Source organism: Camelus bactrianus, chromosome 5 (assembly GCF_048773025.1).
Source record: "Camelus bactrianus isolate YW-2024 breed Bactrian camel chromosome 5, ASM4877302v1, whole genome shotgun sequence".
Taxonomy (NCBI): Eukaryota; Metazoa; Chordata; class Mammalia; order Artiodactyla; family Camelidae; genus Camelus; species Camelus bactrianus.
In genome coordinates this window covers 79,528,874-79,551,321 of record NC_133543.1, presented here as the reverse complement: position 1 = coordinate 79,551,321, position 22,448 = coordinate 79,528,874, and the positions used below count along the sequence as shown (strand labels likewise).

General features: G+C 36.8%; 1 protein-coding gene across 8 annotated transcripts in view; it reads right to left on the bottom strand.

Annotated features, from left to right (window-relative positions):
• Positions 1–1,531: 1,531 nt before the first annotated feature.
• The window catches only part of FTCDNL1 (formiminotransferase cyclodeaminase N-terminal like), a 139,582-nt gene continuing 118,665 nt past the window's right edge, over positions 1,532–22,448 (bottom strand). The window contains exons 6-8 of one of the 8 annotated variants that reach the window (XR_012507142.1): positions 7,213–10,477; positions 2,805–4,324; positions 1,532–2,491 (exon numbers count right to left, since the gene is read on the bottom strand). Coding sequence is in view for 1 of the 8 variants with exons in the window: in XM_074364205.1 (XP_074220306.1) it covers positions 17,733–17,770 (38 nt within the window). In the remaining 7 variants the exon portion in view is untranslated. Of the gene's footprint in view, positions 4,325–7,212; positions 10,478–17,173; positions 17,771–22,448 lie in introns of those variants that run through there. The other 7 variants (XR_012507143.1, XR_012507139.1, XR_012507140.1 and 4 more) reach the window with 7 other exon arrangements.

Below are 22,448 nucleotides of genomic sequence, written 5' to 3'. Positions count from 1 at the left end.
TTTTTTTCAGACTATATCCCATTGTAGGTTATTACAAGATTTTGACTGTAATTCCCTGTGCTATACAATAAATCCTTGTTGTTTATCTATCTTTTGTATAATAGTTAGTATCTGTTAATCCCATATTCCTAATATGTCCCTCCCTCCTTCCCTCTCCCCTTTGGTAACCATACTTTGTTTTCTGTGTCTGTAAGTCTGTTTCTGTTTTGTATATATATTCATTTTTTTTTTTAGGTTCTTAACATGTAAGGTAATTATCAATAGGTAAGGACCTACTATTGCCATTTTGCTAATTGTTTTTTAGGTTCTTAACATGTAAGGTAATTATCAATAGGTAAGGACCTACTATTGCCATTTTGCTAATTGTTTTCTGACTATTTTGTAGATCCTCTGTTTCTTGCTTCCTTGCTAATTGTCTTCCTTTGTGATTCGATAACTTTGTGGCGGCACGCTTTGACTCCTTCATCATAATTTTTTGTGTGTATTTACTGTAGGTATTTCCTTTGTGGTTACCAAGAGGTTTACATGAAATATCTTAACATTTATAACATCTTATTTTAAGCTGAAAACAACTAGCTCCTGGTAACCACTATTCTACTTTCTGTCTCTACGAGTTTGACTACTCTAGGTACCACATGTAAGTGGAATCATACAGTATTTATCCTTTTATGTCTGGTTTATGACACCAGTACATGCTACTAAAATAGCTGATAAAAATAATAATAATACTAAATGTTAGTGATAATGTGAAGCAACTAGAACTCACATACATTTTTAGTGGGAGTATAAAATAGTGTAACCAATTTGGGGAAACATTTGGGCAGTTTCTTAAAAAGTATAACATATGTTTAAAATACAGTCCATCAGTTTTACTCCTAGGTAGTCACCCAAGAGAAATGAAACATATGTCCACACAAAGACCTGTGCGTAAATGTTGAGAGCAGCTTTACTTGCACTAGGCAGAAGGTGGAAACAACCTAAGTGTACATGGGCAGGCTGCGATACAGTCATAAAGTGGAACATACTCAGTGGTGAAAGGGAGCAAACTGCTGATACACACCACAGGGATGAATTTAAAACCATGATGCTGTGTGAAAGAAGTCAGACATGGACGAGGACATACTGTGTCCTTGCATTTATATCACATTCTAGGACAGGCAAATCAAACCTACTATGGTATAAGTAGATTCCATTACAAAGTCTATTGTGGGGTTGCCAAGGACCTTCAAGGGGGGGACTGGACTGTCAAGGGAAGCAAAGGAAAATTTTTAGGTGATATAAATATTCTGTTTCTCTCTTGACTGGCGATGGCAGTTCCATACATGTATACTTCTGTCAAAGGTCATTTAGATGTACACTTAAAATAGATGCATTTTATGATACATAAATGAAAACTCAGTGCAGTTGCTTTTCTTTCAAAGTAATTTCTCATAGTAACTAAGAAACTATGACAATAATCTAAGTTTCCAAATCACCATAATATACTTAAGTCTGATCTAAGTATGACAAATTAACACCTTACACTGAGGAAGGCATTTCAGTTACTAGCTTCCTTTATTCATAAACTGAAATAATTTCCCATAATACCATTAGTAAAATAATTACATTTACTCTTTCTTTTTCAGATTTTCTAAATACGCTACTACATTTCAAACAAATAGACTGAAGAATAGAATAATGTAAATTTTAAATGTTTGGGTTACCAGACATCAAAATTTATCTTATAAAATTACTTATAATAGACCCTAAGGAAATGGAATAAAGCATTTCAAAATAACTTTCTTTATATTTCAAATATACTCTGTTATGTTAAATGACACTTTAAAAATAAAACCGAGCACATGGGAAGTTCCAATAGTGTCCTTCTGTATCTGCTACTGAGTTGTTATACAAAATTGCCTAAAACACTTTTCACTTCAAAGCTCATGAAATTATACAAGTTCTATTGGTAATTTGCATGGGTAAAATACATGAGTCCAATGAGGCCTTTTTATAAATTATAAAGAATTCATGGAAAAATAATTATTAAAAATAACATATAATATTTCAATACTACAGAAGAAAAAGAACAATCCAACAATAAAAATGTGGTCTTGTGTTCTAAAGATTATCCTCAAAGGATAAGTGAGATATTGTTACCATCTTGTGAAAATAAATCTTATCATTGCTTTGGACATATCCAGAGTAGAATGCTGCTGTGTTTGATGATATTGTCTTCTAGGGTTTGAGATTTTAACACCAACAAACATGCTTTTCTATTTTGAATTTTATCAGACTTTGATTCTGAATTTTAAAACAGAATTGAATATGTTTCATGTTTCCTGGTATTTCCATAACAAAATAGCATCCTTTCTAAAAAGATTAGATTACAAAAAGGGAAGGAGGTGGGAGAATATCTCACCCAGAATGTCAGGTTTCAGGAGTATGTCCTAGGGACCAGAACCTGTACGTTCATCTGCAGAGATGTGACTTCCACAGTGACTGCAGAGAGCTGTAAAGTAATTAAACAAATTGCACTGAGTCATTTTACTCAGATAAATTCAACCCTTAAAACTAAGAAGGACTGCCAATTTGATCAGAAACCTGTGATCTTTAAAAATTTTGAGAAAACAGTTTTTTTCTCTTTTTTAAGTTATACCATGGGATCGCTTGACAAACAAAACTCTTCTATCCATCCACAGGAGGGTTATCTCTAAGTCTTTTGATTCTCTGGTTTTGAATTATATATAATCAGGAAACCCTAGGCTTGTCTTCCCTCAAAGCTCTTCCACTGCAATAGCATGATTTACTGGAAAGTTATTTACCATACTCCACATCTTCAAAGAGCAGATCCACTTTATTTTTCTACCACAAAGTACTCCTTAGAAATTTTCATTACGGCAATATGAATTAATGCCAGTTGTTACTCCAGGAGAGATCAAACTGAAACCTCCACAGAAGTCCAATTAACAGGAATCTCACAGGAAGTGATAGATACCGTGATGTGCTCTTCTGTGATTAATGGACTATGCCCTCTGGTTAAAAAAAAAAAAAAAAAAAAAAAAAAAAAAAAAAATTGGTAGCAAAATTGAACAAGCCCCCAGGGCATAAAACAAACTGCAAAAATAAACACAAGGAGTGTAAGTAACAAATTTTAAAATGTATAATCAATAAGGATGGGTGAATATGGCAGCAATTTGAGATAAAACTACATTTTGGACTATTTTTAAAACGTTTCCCATTTGGCAGAACACCAAATGGGCTTTGCCAAGCACTTTTTCTTCTTAATTTTTAAGTACGTATGTATTTCAAGGAAAATTTAATCCATATGTTCCTCTCTCATTTACACAGTTTATCAAACTGTTGCTTTGAACGAGCCATTTAATGTCTAGGAAAGCTGAAGAGTACTTCTTTTTTTCCCCCAAACAAATTTTTAGCTTTTTCTTTTCCTCCCTGAATTAGATATGTGTTTGGTACTACCTAGAAAGCTAATTGAAAAATATTCAATTCTGCTTTAAAATTCAGAATCAAAGTCTGATAGAATTCAAAATAGAAAAGCATACTCTCTCCTATAGTATTATATTTTCGAGTTTCTAAAGCCGCCTTTTATTCACATGGTTCTTATCAATCAAAGAATGTTAGAATTGAAAAATACCTTAGAAATGGTGTTTTTCTCTCACTTGAAAAAAAAAAAAAAAACAACTAGGAAACTGAGTCCCAGAGAAGATGAAGAATCTGCCAAAATCACAACATTAATTAGTGGCAGAGCCAAGACATGTGTCTTCCCATTAGTGACTTCTTTGGTTTTTCTGGTTTTAATTAGAATTTCATTTATAACATACAGAAGTGAAGGCATAATACTAGATTATAAGAAAACAGTGGAGTTCATTTCTGCATGAAATTTGCCTGCCTGCTTCCAACAGACCAACACCTGGGCAACTAACAGGCTAGGAATCAAAAGTTCAACCTCTGGTGTTGTCATTGAAAATTTGAATGGCGTACTTCACCATGTGATCTCAATTATATCTATCCTCTACCATCCCCACAAGGGTAGGTGATAGACATGTTTAAAATAAAAATTAAGGCCAGGTACACTCTTAACGTTTACCAGGAAAACAAGCTGATTCTCCTTTAACTGAGAAGAATATTTCTGTGTCTCCTTATTCTTCTCTTCCTTCCTCCTCCTCCCCGAAAGGGGATCATTGTTCTGGACTACACAGAAATCAGGTGATGGGCATACAGTGGCGTCTGGAGGGTCTCAGCGAAGACATCAGTCCATGGGATAGGATTAGGGTACACCTTTGGTTCAGCCTCTATCATCAGTGTATTCAGTCATCCCAGTTTCCTGAGGCACAGAAAAAAGCACAAATGAGTAAACACCTGTTCTCCCCAGGGAAATAAAAGAAGAGAACAGAAGACCACTGGGGCTTCCAGTTGTCATGTCAGGAGGCAGTCATAAGCTGCAAACCACAAATCACAATCAAAAGAACTTCAGAAGATTCTGTAACCTTGTAACTTACAAGTGTTCACATTCTGTTACTCTATTTTGTAGCAGCAATTCCCAGCAAACCCTTATTTGTTTCACTGTGATGAGACGGGGCATGTAGTATGTGTGTATTTGGGGAGTAGCAAAGAAAAGCTGAGAGATCTTTTATTGAAGGAAAAACTAAAATCACATAGTACAGAACAGCTCAACCACTAATTGTTTAACCTTGGGAACATTATTTAACCTCTGTTTAGTTTCCTCATCTATAAAATGGAAATAGTAACATGACCTACTTCATAAGGGTTAGTGAAGTAATACATGTAAAGCACTTAGGACGGTGTTTGCATATAACAAGACCTCAATAAACATAACTGTGGTTACACTGATATTATTATTTTACACTGAGATAGGAAAACAGGCTGAATTCCTAGAGCTTGAGGCAAACAGAAAAAGAAAACACAGGAAGATTATTTAGAACTGATAAGGAGCCCTGAGTCTAAGCAATCTAAAAGCTGTTATAGATGGACTGAACTGGAATTCTAAACCTGACTGTCTACTGAAAATGAAAAATGAGGACTCAATGACACCAGAGCAGGTGCTCATATCATCAGTATAAGGGACATCTGAAAGAATATAACCCTACTTCCTTCTATCTTGACCTCCAGCTGTCAAAAACAACAGCGCGTTCAAAGATTGGCTAGACCTTGGAACCCAGTGCAAAACGCTCACAAGTCTCCCCAGGTCTCTTGGTTTGAGAAATGGTTACTATTTAGACACAATAGCTTTGGGGCTTAAGTGAGGTGGATTTCTGAGTTGCTTTTTCTTGGTGAAGTTTTTTCTCTTTTGATTGTATGTAATTTGATTGGTTATATCAGATGATAAACAGATTGGAAAGCACACTGGCTTGAGAAGTGGGTAAATGTGATTGCAGTCTTGGTTTTTGCTTTAAGTGTCACTCCGAAGACAACAGTCTTTTTCTAGGGAGTTGTTGTCTATGTGAAAACGAGGTTGGCTTTGGAGATCTTAAATGTCCCTACTACACTAACATTTTGTGAACCTATAATGGTGTAATTATAAAACAGCTGAGACTGGTTTTCCTGGCCACAATTACCCTATTGTCAGAATTGATTTATATAGCACCTTTCTTTGAAAGTTCCAGGCATTCAATTCAGAATAATTGAGAAAATAGAGAGGAATACGATGAATACAATATGCTTTTGGGTTGGATCTGGGTTCAAATTTGGACTCTTTCACTTTATCAATGGCTCAATATTGAACAAATTGCTTAATTTCTCTGAGTGTCACTTTGCTCAGTCATGAAATATGGCTCACATTACCTATTTCATAGCATTGTTCAAAGAGTAAATGAGAGAACATACGTCATGTGCCTCCCTCTTAATTGATGCCCAATAAAAGGAAGATATTATCACAGAGGCAGGAAAAGAAATAATGGATTCAAGCATCTGAAAGGTCTTGCACCTAAGGGAGTGTCAGAATGCATAATAACACTCTCTAAACCCAACAGATTGTTGTCATTTTTTCTGTCATGTGCTAAAATATTATCAGTGGAGACCCCAGAAGGGGTAACATGACGTGTTTGTTGAATGAATTAATGAAGTTGTTCCCCTCAGCCAGGACTCTTGGACTTTGTTGAATACCTTCACAGTTTGTAAGAGGCTTACATCACACACTTGACCATTGAATTCTTAGTACCAGACATTTTGGGCCTAAGTGACATAAACTTATATGGATGAATAAGTGAAGTGTTTCATATTTAAATAATAAAAATATTATTTTTAAGTTTGCTTCTGATGGATAGGTCTGAAATGGCTAAAAAATTATATTTTTTATAAATGGGAAGGGGGTACATGAGAATATAACAAAAACGAGACTGATTCTAGACTGTGCACAACAGTAGTGAACAAGTGTCCTCTACTGAAAAGGACTTTAGAGATGGAAACTTCCCCCTTGATAGAAGGAAACATTAATGATGCAACTTGGATAGTATCTTCAGGCTTGACCAAGGGCTACTGGGAAAGGAAAGAGATGCTTGGCCTTCAGAAGAGAGTTGCTGAGATCTACCTGCAGAGGTAAGAAGCAAGGTAGGACCACTGCATTCAAGCTTTTGGCTGACAAAATCAGGAACCAAGAGACCATGGATTACTCTTTTAGCTCCGAGACTTCCCCGAGGTTATTTCTGTTGCTCCTTTCGGTTTCCCACGATTACCAATAAAATCTCTAAAATAATCTTTAAAAATAGTGTGCATTCTGAAGTAGTGATAGGAAATTGCTTTGCACTCTGCAGCCAGACTTAAATGTGGGGGGGGGGGATCACAAAGGATGGAGGGAAGCGACTACAGGAAAACAGAGGGGGCAGGCTGAGTCCCAGGGGCCTCTGTGAGGAAGACAGGAGAACTGGGCCAGCACAGGTATTCTGGGAATCCCAGACACAGTGAAGGATCAAGCCAGGAAACCACTGTCTCTTGGTTTCTAAAAATTCAGTTTTTGGTTTTTTTCTCCAAGCTTACGATCTACTTTAAAATCTATATTCTAGTAGGTAATAATTCTTTCTTACAACTTTTTTTTTTTTACAGTGCTTTCTAAAAGAATAATATTCTGGGTTCGGGGAATGCTGAGAAGTCCAGCTCACTAAGAAATAAATTCAACCTGATTACTTAACCAAACTTCCCGAGTGGCCAGTATATGAATTCATCTCCAAGTCAAGAATGAACAGAACACTGTCTTACCACATGTCATCATTTCCTGCCTTTAAGAAGGGATGAGAAAGACTTGTGTTGAACCAATTCAGAATATTTCAGGTAGGTCTTCAGCTGAAACCTAGGAATCAAAGCAAAAGAGAAGATAAATACATACATACATACACACATACATACAAACAAACAAAATTTGTGAGCTTCGGGAAACAAGTGGTGTGTGTGTGGGGGAGCTAATTTTCAAAGGTCTCCCTGCACCCCACATCCACTCTCCTCTCTTCTAGGACCTTTCCGCCTCTCTTCATTTCAGTTTTGAGTTAGGAATACTGGAACTGATCACTTTTCAGCCTCAATAAGTCCTTACTAATTATTTTAACATTTCAGGTTCAGGAAACCCAAACCCAGTGTTTGCTAAGTGCTCCTTGCCTTGATTTGTATGCCCTCTTATATTTCAAGGGAAGTTGGGTCCATGTGTTTCTGATTCATTTTTATTTAACTCATCAAGACATTGTTTCATGAAGGCCATTTGATGTCCAAAGGTTCTACTGAACCTTTTGTTTGTTAAACCATAAAGCCTGTGCAGGAATACGCAGCTTATGACAAAAGAACAGAATTAGGAGACTCAGAGACTAGCCAGCCTACCTTTGCCCCCGCCGTGGTTGCACACAATGAAGAATCACTTTTCTAGGTATCTGTGTTATCTGGGTAGAGATAACAATGTTTAATGTAAGGTTTAGAGAATTTTATGATAAAATATAACTTAGGAGCATCTTTGTTAGAAGTAAGACATATTATAAACCAATACCAAAATAGCTCTAGAGTTGCAAGAATGAGTTTTTGCCTGGTTTTGAGGCTGTTATAGTAGTTTTCCTGCTCAAGTACCACAACTCAAAAGTAAAATTTCAAATGATGATTAGACGAAACATATTGTTTCCACCAGAAAGCATAGCCCTTACATGGCTTTGTTCACTGGGAGAATACGACATTTCCCACTGGTTTCCTTTCTAAGCTAACAATCACACCACAAATCTATTTAACAGTGTGCAGAAAGATAAGGGGTAGGGAATCTTTCTGTTTTTGACCCAAAGGCAGAGATTGTCCTAATATTTTATTTTGGAGCTCAGAACACTGAATTCAGATTCCTTCAAATGTAGCAGGTATCAACAGTGAAAAAAAAATTTATTCATTAATTCTAGCTTTCCACTAGGTTCATTATTTCTTCAGTCACTTGCTGTTCTGGGGTTACCAGGTAGCACCCAGAAAGTTTGCCACGCCTCCAGAGGGCATAACAGGATTCAAAAATCAGTTTTGACTGGGGTCAGTAGCAGAAATCAAGGGTGTTCTAATCAAAATGACAAGGAAGTTCAGAAAACATGTCCAGGAAAGGTAATGGAATCTGCCTTTCTGGCTTTTTGCATCAGCAAGTCATCTAGAAGAGAAGACAGTGGCCATGGGTTGATGGAGACTTTTGAAAATTAGCTTTTTACTCAAACCACTTGTTTCTGAAGCTCACAAATTTTGTATTGATTTATCTATTTACTTGCTTATTATCTCTAGATCATTTGATCACCAAGCTATGTCTTGGTGTCAGGCAAAGAAAGGGCCCAGTCAAACACACATAGTCACCATCCAGAACAGGCTGAGGCACACAGGTGGAGGGTCAATAAACACGGAGCCCCCTTGCCTCGGCATCCCAGGAAGAGGAGTGGCTGGACTGGGCACGGCCAGACACACCGTGGGTGTGCTGCAGGGGGAGACCAAGCCCCTGTTCTGTTCTTTCTCTAGGGTTCTCATGAAAGCAGCCTTGTGATAAGGGGTGGGCGGCAAAACAATCCAAGTTTTGTTAGCAGCTGCTTCAGGGAATGTTCATACCCGTGCTGAGTATACCAGCTACCCGGCACCAATGTCCCCGGGGAGACTTTATAGAAGAGGAGACGGGTCACTGACTCTCCTGCTGAGGTGACAGGTAGTAATTGATCCCAGCTGGCTCCTCCCAGGCAGTCGAGGGCCTTTTTGTCTCTCTGCAATTGGCAAGCTGTTGAGACCCACATAGGAGAGTATCTATCACTTGCCCAGGGAGTGGGATGAAAAAATCAGGAAAGACATAGCATCTGTATTTGATCCAAGGAAAACAAACAAACAAACAAACAACAAAGAAACAAACAAAAACCAACGGCTGGCCTTCTAGTGGGTTCACAGTCTGGTGAATGATGTCCAAAGACAGGTAATGACCACACAACAGAGAAAATGATCTTATAGAGGTGTGAGTGCCATCAGTGATACCACAAATGAGGCAGCGAGCCATTCTGGTGACAGGAGGGAGGGTTCTTGGAAACCTTTCCAAGGAGTACATGCTCATGTTGGGAAGGCTGTCGATGGTACAGGTGGAGGGAAGGGCATTCCAGGCACAGGGAAACATGGGTAATTAAGCAGGAACCCTAACTACAACCAAGACAAAGAAAGTTTGAAAGAAATAGACAAGTCCCACTCCTGCCCCATTTTCCATATTCTGGACGAGTCAAACCCTCAGAAGCTGAAGTCTAACAAGTGTATAGCAGTTTCCCCAAATTCCATAAACAACTAAGCAATACCAGGTCCACTTCAAAAGCGAAAATTCTATTAGACCCCGCTGAAGTCAAAAACTGCCCCTCAGATGTCCACCATCCCATCTCCTAGCTGAGTGGCCTCGTCACCGTCCTCTTCCCTGTGGTCACTGAGCAGGAGGACTGTTAGCCAGGCTTCCCTGGCCAGCTGGCTCTTCTGTCTCTTTCGGCCAGGAGTTGTTTCTGTCTCACCACCAAGCCAAGCCGCTTATATGTATTAAAAGGAGCAAAGAATTCCCTTCTGGTCAGGCCAAAGAACACAGCTCCTATAACAAGAATCAAAGCTTTGAAAATAAGAGATTCCTTCTTTTTAAGGTTCATCATATTTGTTTATAGTTGTTCCTGCTTCAGAATCCCAGAGGCTTAACACTGGTGGGGTCGCAGTGTCCTCTCCCCCCTAGTCCACACCCGCCAATGTTCTGGTTCACAGGAAAGCTGATATACTATCTCCTTTAGAAGCTCAAGTGACTCTGCCCTTAAAAACATCATTCTGCTTGTACCAGGGATGCCAGTGTCCTCTGACCACCTGCTAATCCTCTTCCATGATCACTCGGCAGCCCCTCTCCCTCTCTGACTCTCTTTCTTCCCAGGCAGGCAGTGAACAAAGCGACATCCTTGGGAGATCCGAAAGGCTTCAGGCTCTGAATTTTCATATTCATAGCTCTCAAACTGGCGAGAGAGGGTCCTTGCTTTAGCTATTTAGGTACAAATACAAGAAATGGGAAGAAAATTTAGAAGCACATAAATTTATACATGTAAATCTTAGCATGTTTTGAAAAGCATGATGCACTTAAATCTGGCTGAGATGCTAATTTAGCAAAAGGGTGTATTCAAAGATTCACTCTTGGTAGGGACGTGTTTTAGGAACAGAGAATATTTAGATAAATTTTTAGGCAGAATTCAGGAAAAAATCATCTATCTGCTTAAAAAACATCAGCTGAGAGGGTGAGGAGCTGATTTCCCAGAAAGGCTCTTAATTGCATTAAAGTTTATCAGAAAATTGCTTAAGCATTTATCAGGAATGCTGATTTCTTTCCAGAGGTTGGTTGCGAACTGCCTTACACACAAAAACCATTTTATTTCAGACCAAGTTTGACAGTTTTCTCCCACATTTACCTTTCCTTATGAACACTTCATGCTTTCTTAACATGTTTTGTGCCTGCGTGACCAGCCTTACCCCCCCACCCCTACCCCCTGCCACTTCCTGTCGCTTCAGGCCAAAATCAAATGTTCTCTCCTCCTAATAATGTTTTTATCTGTTCTAAACCACAGTCCTTTCATTGTACTTCTCTTACTTTTTATTGTTGTCTGCATTATATCTATTTTAACTGTAAGAAATTGTATCTTTTCCTTTTCATATACTCATTAATACTCAATGAAGGTGAGACAAGTGTATATAACTAAATCCATAGTTTATGTGCTGCTTTGTAATGCAATCTTCAATATGTTGTACCTCAAAGGAGATATTTCACAACCTAAATTAAGGGTTGTACTAGATTAGATTCAGCGGCGGATAACTGAAAACGCCAAACAACAGTGCTAACAAGGTAAAAGTTAATTTCTCCCTCTATAATGGCTGTCTGGAGGTCACCAGTCCAGAGCTGATACAGTGATTCAATGGTCCTTCTATCTTGTGGCTCCATCCTCCTCTGTGTGTGGCTTCTTCCTCGTGGTTCAAGATGCAAGCTTGATCTTTAGCCATCACATCCTATTCCTGCCAGCAGGAAGGGGAGAATGGTAGATCTCTTCTTTGTTAGGGCACATCTCAGAAGTGGCACACAAAATTGTCAGACTGATAAGTGCACTGATAAGCCAAAGCACATCTGATTACACCCCACTAGCTGTAACTTACTTACATATAGCACCCGTGGCAAAAGAAAGAGAAATGTGAACAACTTAAAAACCGTGGGATTTCAAAATTGTAGAATAGATAAACAAGATTACACTGTACAGCACAGGGAAATATACACAAAATGTTATGATAACTCACAGAGAAAAAAATGTGACAATGAGTGTGTATATGTCCATGAATGACTGAAAAATTGTGCTGAACACTGGAATTTGACACAACATTGTAAAATGATTATAAATCAATAAAAAATGTAAAAAAAACCCCCAAAAGCCATGGGTTCCACGCCTAAGGAAGAAAAGAGAACAAATGTTGAGGGATAGCTGGAAGTCTGTCCCTCCATAGACTATCCTAATGTTTACCAAACTTCACTGGTCCTATTTAATTTTTTTTTTTTTATGGAAGTATGGTTGACTTACAATGTTATGTTAGTTTCAGGGGTACAGTAAAGTGATTCATATGAATATATATATATATATATATATATATATATATATATATATATGTATGTATATTTTTTCAGAATCTTTTCCATTATAGGTTACTACAAGATATTGAATATAGTTTCCTGTGTTATAAAGTAGATCCTTGTTGTTTATCTATTTTATATAGAGTAGTGGGTATCTATTAATCCCAAACTCCTAATTTATCCATTGCCTCCTTCCCCTTGGGAAACCATAAATTTGTTTTCTATGTCTGTGAGTCTGTTTCTGTTTTGTAAATAAGTTCACTGTTTTAGATTCCACATATAAGTGGTATCATATGATACTTAATCTCTGACTAACTTCACTTAGTATGATAATCTCTAGGTCCATCTATGTTGCTGCAAATGGTATTATTTTATTCTTTCTTATGGCTGAGTAGTGTTCCATTGTGTATGTGTGTGTGTGTGTGTGTGTGTGTGTATCACTGGTCCTATTTTAATTTAACTTGTTTCTCTATACTCTAGCATATTTATTTCTCTTGGTTTCACAGTAAATACTAAGAGACTCCATTTTTTAATGTAGCAAAATATCAGTTTCAAGCTCTGGGAGACTATTTATTCTACAAATGTATATTATATATGCATGTGTACATAAAACATACATACATATAATAAAAATGATTACACTTTTATATAAAACACCATGGTTCCCAACTTTTTTGATCATGCACCACAATCAATAAACTTTAACCCCTGTGATATATTTACATGTAGCTATTAATATATTTTATAAATATACTACTATATTATATACACATTATAAAAATATCCACAAAAATGAAATTGAAGAGATGAAAAAAATGAACAGAAATTAAAGTTCTACTTTCTTCCTTCACACCAATGGACTTTCTTCGGCAAACACCCATCTCACAGATGTTAAATATCTTGACTTACGTGCTTTAGCCATCACACACATCATCATTTCAATTGAGAATTCAACTAAAACCTGACAGAGAAGGCTAGGACAAAATGCTAATGATATAAGTTGTTATACTGTTACATCCCACATGGAAAAGAAATAACCATTGTTGAAACTCCCACATTTTGGGTCTGACAAACAAATTAAGCATCTTGACAAAATGTCTGCATTGAAAACCCCATTTGGGCTTTTTCACAACATAGTTGAATTTGCTCAAGAGTTCAATGTCTTCTTGTTTATGAAGTTTTAATTTTACTACTATTGGGTTACTCAGATGGAATAAACAAGGAGCACTGCTGTTCTGCTCGTTGTGGTCATGAATTACAGGGCCCTGGAGAAGCAGGCTGAGCTACTTTGGAGTCTCGATTTCAACGTGCTGTGTGTACTATGTACACTTCTACACGGTGTGTGTGTAGACTTTAAAGCTTTTCAAACGAAGCTATAGTTGAAGTTGCTGGACCAGTCAAGTTGCATTTCTCTAAGGGCAAAGCCCAAAATTGACAGCTCTCATTTTGTGTTACAGAATAGAGCTGAGCAATCAGGACCAAGCAGACCCCGCCACAAAGCTACTCACTGATATCAATTACTTAGCCTAATTATCTTGACAAAGTATACTGTTTGTTTAATCTTTCATTTTCTGGAAACAGAAAGGCAGTAGGGACTGTACGAGAAAGTGATCATGCCATCTTGGAATTGCTAATATCTAATATGTAGACTTTTTAAACATTTTTTATTGATTTATAATCATTTTACAATGTTGTGTCAAATAATATGCAGACTTTTGAACAGACTCAGGCATGTACCCAACACCTTAAGAATTTTTTTAAAAAATTGAAAAGCAGCATAGAGAAAGTTCAAATATGGCTTTACAAAGAGAAATTTGGAAAGAGAACAGCTTAAGAGAGACAGGGGTTCTAAAAATGAAATTTTGACCACATTATGATGAATAAATGTGGAGATAAAGATGTCAGTGAGTCTGCCCAGAAACGCTCTGACGAGTTTAGAGTTTGCAAGAATACGTATATAAATGCAAGGAAGGTCATATAACCAAAGACACAAATTGTGAAATGTATAAGAAAATTGTCAGAATCGTTAATGTGCTGATAAGCCAAAGCTTACAGAAGTGACAAAGGCAATCAAACCTATCATCTCAGCTCTGTTTAGATCACAGATGTGAACAAGAAAGAAACGTACAGCACTGGAGAGGACGGTATAATGCGAGTAGATGAGAGAAGTGTTTCAATCAAGGAAAATTACCTTCAAAACTTAACAAGTCCAGCATGGGTTAAAAAGGTACGTGAATTTCCAGATAGAATGGGCTGCTTAAATGAATCTTACATTCCATCCCCAGAGGACGTGCACCCAAGGATTCTAAGGGAACTTGTATGCGTGATTGTGAGGTGACTTGGGGTAATTGTTGAATCAAGTCTCCCAGGAAACTGGAATGGAACAACTCCTTGGATTTTCAGAAGGTGGACGACATGGAGTCTAGGAGCAGATTCTACAAACAGTAAATGAGTAGACCTGATGTTGTTATCTTGCAGAATTCCAGAAAGGACTATGAAACAAGCAGTCTGTCCACCATATAAAACAAAATGCTGATCAGTCGGATCTGCTGTGTATTCACAGTGAAAATCCACTTCAAGTGGGCTTCATTCTCTTTTTAGTAAAGTAAACAGATGAGCAGGTAATAGACACATACTATCAACATAGCAGAGAGGAACTCCTATAAGGCAGACTCTTTAAATACCAATGTGAGTAGCAACCTTTAAAGGTATGCCACAGAGGACTTTTTCTGTTTGAAAAAAAAATTCTTTTCTAATTATATAAGCAACTTTTTAAAGCTTGTGGACACACAGTATTTCCTTGACTCCAAGATGTAGTTCGTTGTGAGATAATGTATCAATTTAAAAACAGCTTTTGAGTTGAGAAAGAAACTGTATTAAATGTATAATTTATCCTAGTAAGAAGCACTAAAATATAAAAAAAAATACATTAGAACTGAGAAAATATATACACAGACCACAGACACATACATATTTAGACGATTGAAATCATACATTTTATTCACTTGGTATTTGATTATAATCTTTGACTCCATGTCATTAAAAACTCTACAAGCATAATTACTAGTGAATCAGTCACAGATTATAATTTATTTAATTATTACTCTATTATTCTGAAATATTAAATTATTTTTAATAAACAATTTTGCAATTTATTATGAAGAAATATTTACCTGCATTTCTGATTATTTCCTTAGGGTACATTTCCAGAAGTAGAATTATTGAGTAAAAAGATGTTTTAACAATTATTGATACATAGTACTGAACTTATACTCAGAAAACTTGTACCAATTTACATTACCACCAGCAGTGATTTGAGGAAAAAGTCCATCTTTCCCTCATTCTGAATGATTTTCCTTTTCAAATTCTTTGTTGATTTGGTAGGTAAAAACAAGCAAACAAACAAATCTCAAATTTCTTTTTTATTTGGGTTGAATTTCATTGACTACAGTGACATTTCATATTTTTCCATATAAATATTACTATTTGTGCTTCTTTGGTGAATGCTATCTTGTCTTTTATTCCTTTTTCTAATGGAAATTTATTATTTTCCTTGACAATTATTATGTGGTTTTTATATATCAAAGATAGTAACCATTTTCTGCTCTATTTGTCGTAAAGTTTTATGCTTTTGTATTAAACATTTGTGTCATTTTGCTTTAAATATACATATTCTTTTATCTTTTTTTGAAAAGCATGTCCTAACCTTGTTTAAAGCTTATCCTAATGAATATATGCTTTTTCATTGGAAAGTTTACAAAATTTACTTCAATTGTTGTATCTGATATTTGACCTTACCTTAGTACTTTGTTTATTCCTTTTGTTTTGGGGTAATGTTTTGCTGTTTATTTTGTGTGTGCCTGTGTTTTGCTCTATGATTGGTGTTTTGATTCCTTTTATCTTCCATAGTGATTTGGAACACAGACATCCTATTTTTTTATTTTATTTGTGATTGCTGCTAAGTGTTTCAAATCATATGTGAACCTATATTTCACAAAATATCAAATTCATCAATGAAACAAAACCTTTGATTCTCGTGATGTGATATTAAGAATTTGGCACGTTCTTAGTCTCCCCATCACTTCTCCCATACACTTCAGACCTTTATTGATACAACCTGAGATTTATAGCTAGATCACTACTACTAAATTACTACCTTTTCATTTTATACTTCTTAAAATAATTTTTAATATTTCCTTTTGAAGGAATTATTTTTACGTATAATTCTGTACGAATGTAACAGTGATTTTTTTCTCCTTTAATGTATGTTTATTTGGTTTCATTGCTTTCACTCACGAGCAATTATTTTACATTAGAATTTTTATATTTTGGATCCTTGATGTTTTATGTGATTCTCTGACAGCTAGATATTGAAAGGCCAGAACCATGGATGGGCCAAATGAAACTTAACAATAAAGATAGAGTAAAATGTGTAGCGTTGTCATTCCAGAGAGTGGACTCACTCATTCTCTGTTAACCTTTCTTTGCTTTCATTAAGTCTAAGTATGAAGTCCTCACATCTGTGTGTGTGTGTTTGTGTGTGTATTACTTCCCTATTACAAGCAAAATTTTGTAGCCCAAAATGAGCAAAAAGGGGAAAGCAACACTTCTTCCAAATGCTGTTGTTGGGTGTTGTGATGGTTAACTTTATGTGTCAACTTTACTGGGACACAGTGCCTAGATAAATGTGGTCAAACATTATTATGAATGTTTCTATGAGGGTGTCCTTGAATGAGATTAACATTGGTGGAATTTGAGTCAAGCAGATTGCCTTCCTTAATGTGAGTGGGCCTCATTCAATCAGCTGAAGGCCTGAAAAAAACACCACACTGACCTGTCCCAAGCAGGAGGGAATTCTGTCAGTCAACAGCCTTCAAACTTGAACTACTACATAAGGTCTTCCTTAGTCTCCAGCCTGTTGGCCCAACCTGTCAGTTTTGGATTTGCCAGCCTCCACAATCACATGAGCCAATTCTTTAAAACAAATCTCTCTCTCTCTCTCTCTCTCTCTCTGTGTATATAAAAATATGCATATATATATAAAAATATGCATATATATATGTATATATATATATGCACTCACACACACACATCCTATTGGTTCTATTTCTCTGGAGAACCTTGACTAATACAGGTCTGCTACACCTTGTGGGTATAAAAAGACACTCTGAATTTGAAAGGAGGTCAGACTACATGAACCCAAGGCTCTGGTCCAATTCTAAGATTCTACGTACTTCTCCTAGGCTTTTGATTCCATGTATAAGTATACTACAGTGTCAACGTACACAGTGTTCATATGGGCAGGGTTGTAACTCACCAAAACTTTCAAATTTTGCAAATAGTAAAAAATATAAAGGAAGACTTTGTTTAATCGAGTGATGGTAGTCAGGACATATACATTATGTGTATTAGCAAAAACTGAATAAATTTTTCAACAAAAGGAAAAACTTGGTGCAATAGGTTTCTCATAGTCCTGTGCAGACCTTTCACTAAGAGAACACCCACCTCAAGTGGATTATTCCTCATCAAATGGTACAGTGAGAATTCTTCTGTAGGAAGCAGTTTGCAGGTTCTTTCCAGAAAATAGAGAAGATAATCTGTCTTCTGGGAATTCATTTTTAAAACAGATTATTCAATGAATGTCATCATTTGGGTCCTCCATTCTGCAGCCTTGAGGAGGGAACACATTTTTTCAAAGACCTTAGTCCCTTTCATCTCTCCTCCCACTCTACAACTCCACTCAGGTCTGAAGTTTTGCTTCCAAAACTATATGAAATTTTAAGACTGAGATCTGATTCATCATAATCATTTCCACAAGGAAAGATCTTTTGGTGTCTTCCAAGTTAAAACAGCAATAGAAGGCCATTCCATGAAAACCACAATGACATCTTATAAATTGGGAATAATACATTAAAATAGAATTGGTATTTGGATGAAGTTACCAAAATAAAGAACAGAGAAGAACAAATGACTGTGATGAGCCATAATACATCATAAATGGGCTTTGGCTTAGACTCACAGACATAGAGGACACACTTATGGTTACCTGGGGTTAAAGGAGGTGGGGAGGGATAAACTGGGAATGTGAAAATTGCACCTCTTGGGAAGTGATGGAAATGTTAGCTATCTTGATTGTGGTGGTGGTCTCATTCAGTGTACACATCTATTAAAATTCATCAAAATGTACATCTGAAATATGTATAGTTTACTGTACAGGAACTGTACCACAATAAAGGGGTTAAAAAATAAAATAAAAATAAATAAATGGGCTTTGGCCTCCTGTTTACACTCACAACACAGTAAATAAACATTAGAGTCCTTATTGGCTACTCAAATATTCATATTTCCAAGTAAATCCAATTTCAAATCCAGTGTATCACTCAGTGGTCTATTTAAATTTCTTACAGCTTTAATAGGCTTGTTTTCAACATGGCCAGTGATAACCTCAGCTGACAAAGACATCCATATAATGAGGAAGTTGGTTAAGTGGCCTGAAAGATCCTAGCCAAATCTGACTCTTGAGCTTTCTCCTAGGAGGCTGCGATTGGCTGGTGGCAGGGTGGGGTGACCCATTCACATTCTTGACAGCATTTCCTTTTGATCCTAGATGTATTTCTGTATTCACAGACACATAAGATAATACCAGGCTGAGGCACCAAGACCTTTAATTCCCTGTGGAAATCGTAATCCTCCATCTTTTGTCCCAGAGCTCATATTGTCTATAACAGTTTGCCCAGGGATAAGCAACAACCAGCAAAGTCATGATGTTTGAAAACCAGGAGGACTGAGAAGTGTTCAGTTTGTGCATCTGAGGATCTGCTATCTGTTCTTTCTTGTAGGTGCCCAGAGGGCAAGGCCTCTGCCCACTTTAACTGTTACTACAATCCACAATACAGAATGAGTGGCCTTTAGGTGCTTAATGAACACTATCAGGTAATTGGAGTGTTGATGGGTAACTATCTCTGATGTTACCAATTGCCAAAGAATTAAACTACATTTATACTTTCAGTAATTATCTCCCACGCCAAATTGTTCCCATATGGACCCAAACATTGCATTTTTAGGCTGGATTCACACGATAGCAGTGATTACTTAATTATCCTACTGTGAGCAGAGCCCAGTTCTCAAAAGACACACATTTCACAACTTAGAAGACAAATCTTGGTCTGCCATAGGTATTATTACCCAGTACTTGAGGATGGAGGTGGGAGTGGGAGGCAGAGGTCTTTACTGAAGACTATAACAACCCTCAGTTTCCAGAGCTACGGCACTTAAAATTCCACACCTTTTTAATAAAACAGTTGTATTGCTAACTCATCTCGAGTTTGTAACCTCAAATAAGGTAATGAGGTATACACACACACGTGTGCATGTTACATCAATAACATTTTTGAATGAACTCAGTACACCTTTAAATAATGAATCTGAGGCTATTGACTGGAATAAGGCATATACTGCCAGGGACTCAGGCATGCTCAGCAGACCACAGCCCTCCTTTCCTCTCCTCGGTTAATGTGGGCAATTTCCAAATTCTCTGGATCAATTACCCACAGTGTTAAATAGGAACATTTCTATTGAGTTTCAGATTAGCTGTCAATTTAGTTGGCAGGGGGAGGGAGAAGATAAAGGAGGGAAGTTTTTATATATATTATAGTATAAGTTGCTTACAATCTTTAAGGAACATTTCACTTTTAAGCATGAGTATAAATAAAGTTTCTTTCTAAATATTATTAATTCAGTAAAGAACAACTTGAGAAAATGTACATGCTTTTTTTAAGTGTGGCCAGAGACAGGTGGCATACCTAGGAATAGATTTAAACTGCAAATGATGGTTATTCTTACGCTTCTTCACAAACAGACAAAGGTTTCTGTGGTTTTTCTTTCTTTCCATTTAGCCTGTAATCTTTTCTGATGATCATTTCATTAGAATGTACCGCATGCTGGTTTATATTTCCTCTGTGCAGTTGGTGCTTCCTCCATGCTGATGTTAACCTTCCCTTTCTCTAGACTGATCTTGATTTGATTGAAATAATGTGGAGTCAAAATGGTAGCCTAAAAATGTAAAACCTTTTATTCCAGAATATGATGTAATCAGCGTCAGTAATCTCCAGTGGAAACACTATTACAAGGAGAAACCCCTACTTGGAGGCCTGTAACCAGAGGAAATATTCAGCCAACACTGACCACAATTTTTGTGCCTTTGGCAAGAATACACCTCAAGTGACAGAATTTTGGAAATAGAGCCTCAGATTGGATGAAAGTACCTTTATCCAAATACTGTACTCCCCCAAGAGCCATCTAAGACCCTCCCCCCACACACACACATCAGCTTTTTTATCTTTACTTCCGATGAGGGCGTTCTAGCCATTCTATTCTGTTCACTTAATTGCACAGGTCTTTCTGAGCCAAGCATCTCCTAGAATGTACAGGTAACTCCGTTCTTACTGTGTGGCTGATCAAGGTTAGAAGCTCGCTATAACTGCCATGTGCTCATGCATTCATATATAAGGGGGAAAATTAAAGCAAATCTCTAAGTAATCCACATAAGTTATAATAGATTCACCTAATTCAGTTAATCAGTGTTTTTAAAACACTATGTTTCTGACTCAAAGACATAGAATATAGACTGTGGTTGCCAGGGGGAGGCAGATGGGAAGGGATAAACTGGGAGTTCAAGATTTGCAGATACTGACTGGTATCTATAAAACAGCGAAACAACTTTATACTGGGAAATATATTCAATATCTTGTAGTGGCTCATGGTGAAAAAGAATATGGGGATGAATGTATGTGTGTTCATGTATGGCTGAGGAATTGTACTGTGCACCAGAGGTTGACACAGCATTGAGGACTGACTATACCTCAATAAAACAAAAACAAAAACAAAAACAAAAACACTATGTTTCTAATCCAATGTTGCAGGAGTACAGAACCCAATTTTTGCACCCAAGAGATTTTCATAAACCAAATGCAGAATACAAACTCACAAACACAAACATGACAACAAAACAACTCACATTAAAATACAGGATAGCACCCCAGTGTTCATAGCAGCACTATTTACAATAGCCAAGACATGGAAATAGCCTAAATATCTAAATATCCATCAACAGATGACTGGATAAAGAAGTTGTGGTATATTTATATAATGGAATACTACTCAGCCATAAAAAAGAATGAAATAATGCCATTTGAAGCATCATGGATGGACCTGGAGATTGTCATTCTAAATGAAGTAAGCCAGAAAGAGAAAGAAAAATACCATATGCTATCCCTTATATGTGGAATCTTAAAAAAGACAAATGATTATTTATAAAACAGAAACAAACTCACAGATACAGAAAACAAACTATGGTTACCAGTAGGGAAAGGGGTGGGGAGGGATAAATTGAGAACTTGAGATTTGCAGATACTAACTAACTACTATATATAAAATAGATAAACAACAAGTTTATATTATATAGCACAGGGAACTATATTCAATATCTTGCAGTAACCTATAATGAAAAAGAATATGAAAACAAATATATGTATGTATATGGATGTCTGAACTATTATGCTGTACACCAGAAATTGACACAACATTATAAACTGACTATATTTCAATTAAAAAAGACAATGCATTAAAAAAATGCATAGTAGTAGAAGTTCAGAGAAAGGAAAACTAGCCCATGACAATCAAACCAACTGAAGCCATCACAGGCCCTCCTTGCTCTGACGTGTTCATGGCAGCTCTAGGCTCCTATTCACTTTGTAAATGACAGAGATCTGACTAAAGTTTTAGTTTTGGAGCATGAATAGTATGGAACATAAATTCTATATTTTACTTAGTGGACAATTGGGGAAATTTCAGTTAACAACTGAAACCCAGTGTGAGGCAAGCCAGAATACTTGAGGAAGTGTCCCAAACTTACTGCAAATCCCCGAAGGAAGTCGGTGGACCATCTCTACTGTTTATCAGGAGTGTGAACAGAGATACGGTCATGGTGGTAAAAACCAATTGGTTTTCCAAAAGAAAACCTCTGGTAGTCAAATTTATTTTTGTCATGCGCTATGAATAAAATGATACTCGTAGCACTGCATAGTTTAAATTATTTCCTGGAGTGCAGTGGGCTTTGGAACTCAGTGATCCCAATTTTAAACTAACTCTAAGGGGGCAAAAGGAATTGGCACTTCACAGTGAAGCATTTCATCACCTACTCCGCCTTAGCTGCCAAAAAACTCTTTATGTTTTAGGCACAAAAGTTCCATTACTTTAGCCTGAGATTGAGTTTCATCACGCTATAGGGTCGGTTAACACCCTCCAAGGGAAAGAATCCAAATAGACACTTGATAAGCTATCTACTATG